General features: G+C 45.0%; 2 protein-coding genes across 2 annotated transcripts in view; both read left to right on the forward strand.

Annotated features, from left to right (window-relative positions):
• The window catches only part of NOTCH2 (notch receptor 2), a 155,107-nt gene extending 147,972 nt beyond the window's left edge, over positions 1–7,135 (forward strand). Inside the window, exons 32-34 of the mRNA XM_029948357.1 lie at positions 586–733; positions 1,345–1,442; positions 2,564–7,135. Coding sequence (XP_029804217.1) covers positions 586–733; positions 1,345–1,442; positions 2,564–3,952 — 1,635 coding nt within the window. The 3' untranslated portion in view covers positions 3,953–7,135. The remainder of the gene's footprint in view (positions 1–585; positions 734–1,344; positions 1,443–2,563) is intronic.
• Positions 7,136–8,728: 1,593 nt separating this feature from the next.
• Positions 8,729–9,682, forward strand: part of LOC115297595 (60S ribosomal protein L23a-like) — a 4,604-nt gene continuing 3,650 nt past the window's right edge. The window contains exon 1 of the mRNA XM_029945783.1: positions 8,729–9,178. Coding sequence (XP_029801643.1) covers positions 8,729–9,178 — 450 coding nt within the window. The remainder of the gene's footprint in view (positions 9,179–9,682) is intronic.

Genomic DNA, 9,682 nt, shown 5'->3' on the forward strand with positions numbered 1-9,682 from the left:
ATAGCAGTAGAGCTCACAGCAGATCCCACCAGTTTTCTGAATCTTAATCACTATTCTTTTTGATGTGACAAAATGCCTCCCAAATGAATAGATCAGATGGGAGTGATATGTGATACGAAGTTTTCAACTAGTATCAGCTTCTCCCTCTAGATTTATCTGGCCATATGGGCTTCCAGCTGCTTCTTGGTGGATTTTTGACATGAATTCACAGTGTAGTCCTTGATGCCCTTTTATTTTACCCTTGTGAGGAAACTAGAAGCATTCTGTTAAATCTTAAAGTAAATACATCATAACTGAGGTTATGATATTTTCCCACTTCCCTCCTTACATCACTTTCCATGAGACGTGTCTCCTGAGCACCCATTTGTTTATTCATTTATTCATTCATGCATTCATTCAGTATTTATTGATTGGGGATGATAGAATCATGGACACACAGACAACAGGCATTCCCCAGCCTCCTATAAGTCCCACTGTAAGGAACTTACAGGGTAGCCTCAACTCTAATGTTCTTGTTTCTTCTCTTAATTTCATTATTTTCTTATATCTCGTTGACTATCTTCTCTGTACTTTCTCATCTTGTAGATTCTGATCCGCAACCGAGTAACTGATCTGGATGCCAGGATGAATGATGGCACTACACCACTGATCCTGGCCGCCCGCCTGGCTGTGGAGGGAATGGTGGCAGAACTGATCAACTGCCAAGCAGATGTGAATGCAGTGGATGACCATGGTAGGGCCGAGAGACGGAGCCAGATTCTTGCCTGCAAAGCATACCTTTAAGGGAGAAAATCATTATGTGATCTTTAAAGAATTGTCTCAGATTTGAATCCAGTGAAGAGTCTGTCATTCTTTTATTCTTCCTTTCAGCATTTTAAATTCAGAGAACTAAGCCAGCAGAAAGTCCTTGAGTGAAGATGGGAAGGGATTTTTAGCTTGTCCCTTGCGTCCCCAGGCACACCACTCTGGATATGAGGACTAGTGAGCTGACCTCACTAAGGGGTTGTGAGCAACATCTTAAATCGACATGCTGGTGTGTGATAAATAGATAGGTTATTGTCCTCAGTATGGGACTCTACCATGTGGAAGACATGGGTCCCCTAGACAAATGATCCTTTTACCTACGTGTCTTTCCAGTGTTAGGCAGCCTGTATTAAAGCATTTCTAGAACAGAGGAAAAGCAAGATAATACTTTGGTTTTTTTTCACAGGCTGTCACTGACAACTGGCTTGCTTCTCTCTGGGAAGTTCAAGGATTCCTTATATAAGTCATGATGCTTCCTAATACTGAGAGTAGGACATGCTCCTCTACTCTGTATGCTTATAAAAGTGTTTTTCCCTGCAGGAAAATCTGCTCTTCACTGGGCAGCTGCTGTCAATAACGTGGAGGCAACCCTTTTGCTGTTGAAAAATGGGGCCAACAGAGACATGCAAGACAACAAGGTACAGTCTGGGCAGACCTATCAGTGCCTCAGATTATGGAGCCTTTTCTCCCATAGCTCCTCTTGTGAGGAGTATAGACATAGAGGGAGGTGGCGTGGACAGCAGCTGGATCCACAGTTTGAGGGGAATGTATTGGGCTCATGCAGAGAAGTGTCAGGAGCCAGGCATCTGTCTCCGTAGGACTCCATCTGGATCAGGCTGCCCTGTAAACAACTTTGGTGTAGCCTTTTCTGCCTTTCTCTTCTTTGACATCGCCCTTTCTCCTGTTCTCTGTTCTCTTCATGCTCACTTGCATTTCTCTTGTTCTTTTTCATTTTCTTTGTCATGGCTCTTGTTTTCTGTTCTTGGACACCATGGTATTTTCCTGATCGCTTCCCTTCCTCTGAGTTTTAGGTCATGCTTCCTTTCTCTTGCTCATCTTCTCTTCTCTTGTGTATTTCCTCTTTTCTCTCATTTTACTTCTTTCTTAAACATATTTTGTTTCCTTTTGCTTCTGCTTCCCTTTATTTTCCTGCTGTAGGTTCTTGCCCTTCTACCTCTCTTATTTCTCACTCCTTTTCCTCTTAGAACGTTATTTTGATAAGCTCAGTGCTCTTTTAGGCAAATCTCTGGCTCAGAGGAATGCTTTATTTCACGCATTCCCAATGAAGGAGACATCACCCTCAATGGGGCAATAATGATTGTTGAGAAAGGGTAGAATGATCTTATTCTTTTTATGTATAAAGCTACAGATATATGGGCTGCCTGGGTGGCTGACTCAGGTAAGCGTCCAATTCTTGGTTTCAACTTGGATCATGAACTCACTGTTCATGAGTTTGAGCCCCACGTTGGGCTCCACACTGACAGCGTACCACCTGCTAGGGACTCTCTGTCTCCCTCTCTCTCTGCCCCTCCACCTTGTTTTCTCTGTCTCTCCCTCAAAATAAATAAACTTAAAAAAAGAATTTTAAGCTACAGATACACATTCAGTGAATAGATAGACATTTTATCAGTGGTACTGAAATGTTGTATGGGGAGGCAGTTAGGGACAAAATGTCCAAGGGGTTGATAATAACAAAACATTTGAGAAACGCTGACATAAAGTTACTAACTTTAATGTGCTATGTGGGCCTTTTCTGTAGGAAGAGACACCTCTGTTTCTTGCTGCCCGGGAGGGAAGCTATGAAGCAGCCAAGATCCTGTTAGACCATTTTGCCAATCGGGACATCACAGACCACATGGATCGTCTTCCCAGGGATGTGGCTCGGGACCGCATGCACCATGACATTGTGCGCCTCCTAGACGAGTACAATGTGACACCGAGCCCTCCAGGCACCGTGCTGACCTCTGCCCTCTCACCTGTCATCTGCGGGCCCAACAGATCTTTCCTCAGCCTAAAGCATACCCCAATGGGCAAGAAGCCTAGACGGCCCAATACCAAGAATGCCATGCCCACTAGCCTCCCTAACCTTGCCAAGGAGGCCAAGGATGCCAAGGGTAGTAGGAGGAAGAAGTCTCTGAGTGACAAGGGTCAGCTGTCTGAGAGTTCAGTGACTTTATCCCCAGTTGATTCCTTAGAGTCTCCTCACACATATGTTTCTGACACCACATCCTCGCCAATGATTACATCCCCTGGGATCCTACAGGCCTCCCCCAACCCTGTGCTGGCCGCAGCGGCGCCCGCTGCCCCAGTCCATGCACAGCATGCACTGTCTTTCTCTAACCTGCATGAAATGCAGCCTTTGGCTCATGGGGCCAACACTGTGCTTCCCTCAGTGAGCCAGCTGCTGTCCCACCACCATATTGTTCCCCCAGGCAGTGGCAGCACGGGGAGCTTGGGTAGGCTCCATCCAGTCACTGTTCCAGCAGATTGGATGAATCGCATGGAGATGAATGAAACCCAGTACAATGAGATGTTCAGTATGGTTCTGGCCCCAGCTGAGGGCACGCCCCCTGGCATCCCTCCCCAGAGCAGGCCACCTGAAGGGAAGCATATAACTACCCCTCGGGAGCCCTTGCCCCCCATTGTGACTTTCCAGCTAATCCCCAAAGGCAGTATTGCCCAACCAGCAGGGACTCCCCAGCCTCAGTCCAACTGCCCGCCACCTGTTGCAGGCCCTGTGCCCACCATGTACCAGATTCCAGAAATGGCTCGTTTGCCTAATATGGCTTTTCCCACTGCCATGATGCCCCAGCAGGATGGGCAGGTTGCTCAAACCATTCTCCCAGCCTATCATCCTTTTCCAGCCTCTGTGGGCAAGTATCCCACACCACCTTCACAGCATAGCTATGCTTCCTCAAATGCTGCTGAGCGAACACCCAGTCACAGTGGTCACCTCCAGGGCGAGCATCCCTACCTGACACCATCCCCAGAGTCTCCCGACCAGTGGTCAAGTTCATCACCCCACTCTGCTTCTGACTGGTCAGATGTGACCACCAGCCCTACCCCTGGGGGTGCTGGAGGAGGTCAGCGGGGACCTGGAACACACGTGTCTGAGCCGCCACGCAGCAACATGCAGGTTTACGCATGAAGGTGTCTGCCTCCAGTGTAGGGACAGAGCTGCCTATGTACATGCTGCTGAGGAACAAATGAAGGTCGTCCGGGAGAGACATGAAGAAATCTCTGGAATCAGCTTCTGGAAGCAGGAGGAAGAAGATGCTTTTATCTTTTAGATAATGCAAGAAGCAATTTTGTCAGCTTCACTGGGTGTCTGCAGGATCTGGGGTGGGAGGAACATAGTTCCTTTTAATCTCTTACCCCCATGAAGCCAAGTTTGTGGAAATGCAAGACAAATACAAGACTTGGGGCCATGTTTACTCTTTTCTCTTTGGAGAAAAGAATGGATGCCTGTTATAGCCCAGACATTCTTGCAGCTTGGACTGCATTTTAAGCCCTGGGGGCTTCTGCCGTATCCATGCGAAGGTTTTATAGTACAGTCCTGTTGGGAATTGTACCCTGGAATTCTGCCCAAGTTGACCTATCTCATCTTCTCTTTCTTGGAAATTCTTTTGACTTCATTTGGTGCTTTAATTTTTGCACCTCTCTGTGGTTGTATCCCCCACACCCCTGACATGGTATAGGGCAACGTGCTTTTAATCATTCCTGCTCTGGGAAGCAACGTCCACCTCCTTTTCCCTCCTCTCCCAATGTCCCCAGGAGTATTGCAGGGTTTGCTTCGGTTCTGGTTCTCAGCATACACCTTTCAAGTGTGTTCCTTTAGAAAATGGAGTCATTGCAGTCTCCTACAGAATGGCATTCCTAGAAGAGAAGGGGGAGCAAGATACTTCTCTTTGAACCCATTCTGGGGACAGAAGACCTTTTCAAGAGACTGCACCTTCATTCTCTTGTCTGTATGCAGGGCTTTACATAAACCTTACCAGGAAGAAGGATAGGAATTGGTTGTTTTTCCACTTGTGGGCCTAGTCAGTGTGAAGTTTCATCATTGGCGGTGCAGGTACTATGACCCCCTTAAAACAAACAGACAAAAACAAAGATGTGGAATGTTGGATGACCAAGAGATATGCTAACTAGTGTGGGAAGTGGTTACCCACAAACAAGTCCCTTTCCTTCCCGCCCTGCATTCCATTGGCGGCCTGTGCAAAACACATTTGTTCCCAGATCTCAGACCCCCCTGCCTCTTTCACTCACTGATCCTTAGCTGCTGAGCCTTTCCTTCCATCTATCTCTACAGAAAAAAATGTCTCAAATGATGCTGCCTCGCCACTGAGAACTTAACTCTGCTCGGCTTGAGGGACCCCGTGCCAGCCTCCCTTTGTGGAGGGATTGCGGTCTCTGCTTCCAGATGCTGTTTCTGCCTGCAGGCCTGCTCACCAGCCCTTCCTCCACACCGCGCATGCAGTGCAAGTGATCGGTGCACCCAAGTAGGTGCTCACCAAATGCACGTATTGTTCTGTGTTCGAGTGCAGGAAATAGAAAGCTAACCTGGTTTTCTAGGGTCCAAGTCAGACCTGTACAAAGGCTGGAACTATGAGACAGCCTCTGCTATTTTTTGCCACCATTCCTTTTCCTTTGAGGCAGTCGTGACATTCCCTTTTAGGCAACTAATGTAGACTCTTAACGGGAACACTTTCCTTTCCCAGAGTTGCCTTGTAGATAATGATAGACAATTAAAGAATTACTGTCTTTGTCATTCTCATGCTCAGATTATGATTACAGTTTACTTGAGTCTGCTGTCTCTATTTGTGGTCTTGGCACTTTCTGTGACACCCTGTCAAGGGCAGAAGCATTCTAGTCAACACTAGAACTAGGAGGAATATTGTTTCCTCTTGTCCCAGAGTCAGCTATAGTTGGTCCTGTGGCCACACTGTCATCTCTACCCGGTGCTATGATGTCATGACACCTGGGAAATTAGTTCTGCTGGGGCATTTTGTAGATAATAACAGGTGAATTGCTTACTGTATTTTGGTGTGAATGATCATCTTCGTTCCTGCCTTGGCTAGGAGTGCCCATCAGATCATCCCACTTAACCTGATTTATCTGTCTGTGGCCCTTTATGGAACCCCTGTGTGTCTGTTAGCATGGCAGTCTACAAATTGTTTTTCCAATCCTGCCCAAGTTCATCAAACCAACAGAAATAATTAGTTCTGCCCCAAGGTGAGCAGACTGTTTATTCATTTTATATTTTTTTCTCTCATGTGGCACCTCTACCAGCTCTTTCATAGCATGTAACATTTTATCTTCTGAATGGTGACTCTCTGTCCTTGGGCCCGTTTGTTAATTCACAGATGAGAAGACGCTCTCTCATTTTGTTTCACCCCCGCTTCCTGAAAGTATCAGCCTCTGACCCAACAGCTTGCATCCTCTATTGCCTCCTTCCCCAACCACAGTATAGGCTTAACTTGCTTATTTCTCCTTCTTGGGATCCTTTGGGTTTCGGGAAAGGGGATGTGAAAGCTGCCATTACGGACGATGGGCTTCAGTGATGAGGAGGAAGACACTGCCTTTCAAGCATTTATCAAGCCCTTAGATTTTAAGAACCCTTCAGTTGTATAGTACGTAATAAAAGAGATGGTGAGATGGAGAATCACTTTCTCATTTGGGTTCTGAATTAGAGACTAAGTTTTATAGGACACATCTTTTGTACCATGTATAGGTCACCCTCTCCCCAATTTTGGTTTGTTTTTATAAATTTTTCCTTTGACTCCTCTTCTGCCTTTGGGGATAGATTTTTATGTTCGTTTCTTCTGTTTTGTGTTAAGCATCGTTTTCTGACTTACATGACGGTGAGGGAGGGAAAGGTGTAAAAGAGAGAGTTAAAGACTTTGATGTGAGCAATCAGCCCTGTTGCTCAAGCCTGTTATACCAGCTCATTACATTTGCTGGAACACAGTTCTGGCATAGAAAAGAACCAAAGGTATAATGTTTTGTGGGCAGGTGGCTTGGAGAGTTTGATTTTAACCAACACGTTGAATGTATGATGACTATTTGAGAGGACACAATTATATGACCTGACGCTCCCACTTGTAACTGTTCGGTACTATGGCTCCTCCCTTGTGTACATTTCTCTTAAAAGTGATACTATATCTGTTTGTATGAGAAACCCAGTAACCAGAAAAATGACTGCATGTTCCTAACTATACATAGTAAGGAAAATGCAAAGTGTTTTTACTTTTCAAAGTTTCATTCTAAAGTAGTTAAGGTGGAATTTATATGAAAGCATTTTTATCACAAAATAAAAAAGGTTACATGTCAAGCTCTGTGACATTGCAGTTCTTATTTTCATTCCTGCATTTCCATTCTTGCAATGGTCTATCTACCTTGTGATGTCATGATACGCTGAGAGCAAAAGAATTTTCTCTTCATTCTGAATCCCACAAAGCCCAGCACTAGGCTTCTTTTTTTCATTCTCCAAGCAAATTGCAAATAAATGCTTTTAAAAGAGGGAAAAACTTCTGTCCAATAGGAAGCATCACAGGACAGTCACTTTTCTGTGCACTAGTTAGTAGCAAACAGACACTTGCTCAGGACAAGGTACCTTCCAATGGAAATGGAGAGTTTCCTAAGGCCAGAATTGAAAAGTGGGATATAACTGATAATATTGATAGTGCTGTTACCTGAACCATTAGTTTTCAATATTATTCCTCAAATTAGTGTATAGAACTTAATATATGCAACTCTAAAATAGTATTTTGCCTATAAATATGTAACCAAGTTCCTTTAAACATTTATTTGTGAAAGTCAATCAGGGAGACCCAAAATTTGAACACACATATTTGACATTGCTGATGTTTAAAGCATGACCAGTCTTGTGTCAACTTCAACATTGAGTTTGTTTCCATATTCTGTTAGTTTTGCAGAAACTTTTTTTTTAAGTTTATTTATTTATTTTTGAGAGAGAGAGGGAGACACAGAATCCGAAGCAGTCTCTAGGCTCTGAGCTGTCAGCACAGAGCCCAAGGTGAGGCTCAACCTCATGAACTATGAGATCGTGACTTGAGCTGAAGTCAGATGCTTAACGGACGGCCATCCAGACACCCTATTTTGCAAGAACTTGTGAATCACACATGTAGTTCTAAATGGTAGAAATATTTGCTTAAATAACTAGAAATCTTAAGATATGCTTCAGTGGAATAGATAAAAGAGCTTTATTCAAGATCTGTACAAATATACTTCAACACAACTGATAGCACGTATTGGTTGTCCCAACAGCATTGTAATTTCATATAAAACATTTGAATTTTCATGTTAGGTTTAGTAATGGCATAAAAGGAAAATGAATTTGAAAGCTAGGGAATGATTTTCCTAAGTCTGGTCATCTACAGGCTGGCATCTCAGAGCTGGACTGGCCACTTCAGACTATTTAGGGACGGAGAGACTTGCTGGAAACCTTTCTGTGTCTGAGCTGCAGGCCACTGGCTTGCTCACCGCATCCTACTACTGCAATCACAAGCTTAGAAACCTCACCCTTGATTGTGGCACAGGGATCCAGGGCTCTCCCAACCATGGACTCCAAAGGGGGAGAGAGGGCTGGAAGCTGCCACATCGCACAGCTGGGACAATAGACTTGAACACCATGGCCACAGGCAGGCCACAGCTAAGAAACCTCCCAGCCCAAGGAGACAGGGCTGAGTTCCTCTTTCAGAGCATGATGAATATAAGAACCATCCTGAATGTTTGCACGCAGTCCAGGATGTGATGCGCAAGGGGGCACCTGAGCTCGTTTACTGCCACTGCTGCTGCAAGCTCTCCCAGTGCACACTGCTTTGGGCGGGCTGTGTGTGTGCTTGGCTTGATCTCCTCATCTGACTGGCAGTATTTCTAAAATGAAACAACCCCTTTCATGAAGATGGTGCCAAAGGTGAAGAAGGAAGGCTCTGCCCCTCCTAGAGCTGAAGCCAAAGCGAAGGCTTTGAAGGCCAAGAAAGCAGTTCCAAAAGGCATCCACAGTCATAAAAAAAAAAAAAAGAAGAAGAAGAAGAAGATCCACGCATCCCCTACATTCCAATGGCCCAAGACAAGGTGTCTCGAAGGCAGCCCAAATATCCTCGAAAGAGCACCCCCTGGAGAAACAAGCTTGACCACAAGTTCCCTGACTACCGAGTCAGCCATGAAGAAAAGAGAAGACAACACACTTGTGTTCAGTGTGGATGTCAGGGCCAACAGGCATCAGATCAAACAGGCTGTGAAGAAGCTCTATGACATTGACATAGCCAAGGTCAACACTCAGATCAGGCCCGATGGAGAAAAGAAAAGTTTGGCTCCTGACTATGAGGCTTTGGATGTTGCCAACAAAATTGTGATTATCTACACTGAGTCCAGCTGGCTAAATCTAAATATAAATTTTTCACATTAAAAAAAATAAAAATAAACATGAAATGCAAATCAGTTCCTTGCAAAAGCCCTGCAGAGAGAGAAGGTATGTGAAGTATGTGAGTAAGTGAGGAAGTGCAGGCGTGTGAACATATGTGAAACAGAAAATACAACTTTTCTTTCTTTTGACTTAGGCTTAGCAAAGCATATCGAGAAAATTGACAGAAGTCAAGTCGGCCTGCCAAGTGGGGGACAAACTCAAATTAGGATGAATCAAGAAGGGCTTATTTGCAAAAGGACTACTGAGGAAGGGTGCATGTGTGGGGTGTAGGGGAACTCTAAGGAGCAGTGCAGAAAGTGCTGGCTACTACCAGCAGATCTATGACTGGTGGATCCGAAGGGATGAGACTGGGAGAAGCTACTGGAACCTGGAAAGAGTGTAGAGCAAGTTACCTCGGAATGCAGTGAACCCCAGGCACCTTCACAATGA

Source organism: Suricata suricatta, chromosome 8 (genome assembly GCF_006229205.1).
Source record: "Suricata suricatta isolate VVHF042 chromosome 8, meerkat_22Aug2017_6uvM2_HiC, whole genome shotgun sequence".
NCBI classification, from domain to species: Eukaryota; Metazoa; Chordata; class Mammalia; order Carnivora; family Herpestidae; genus Suricata; species Suricata suricatta.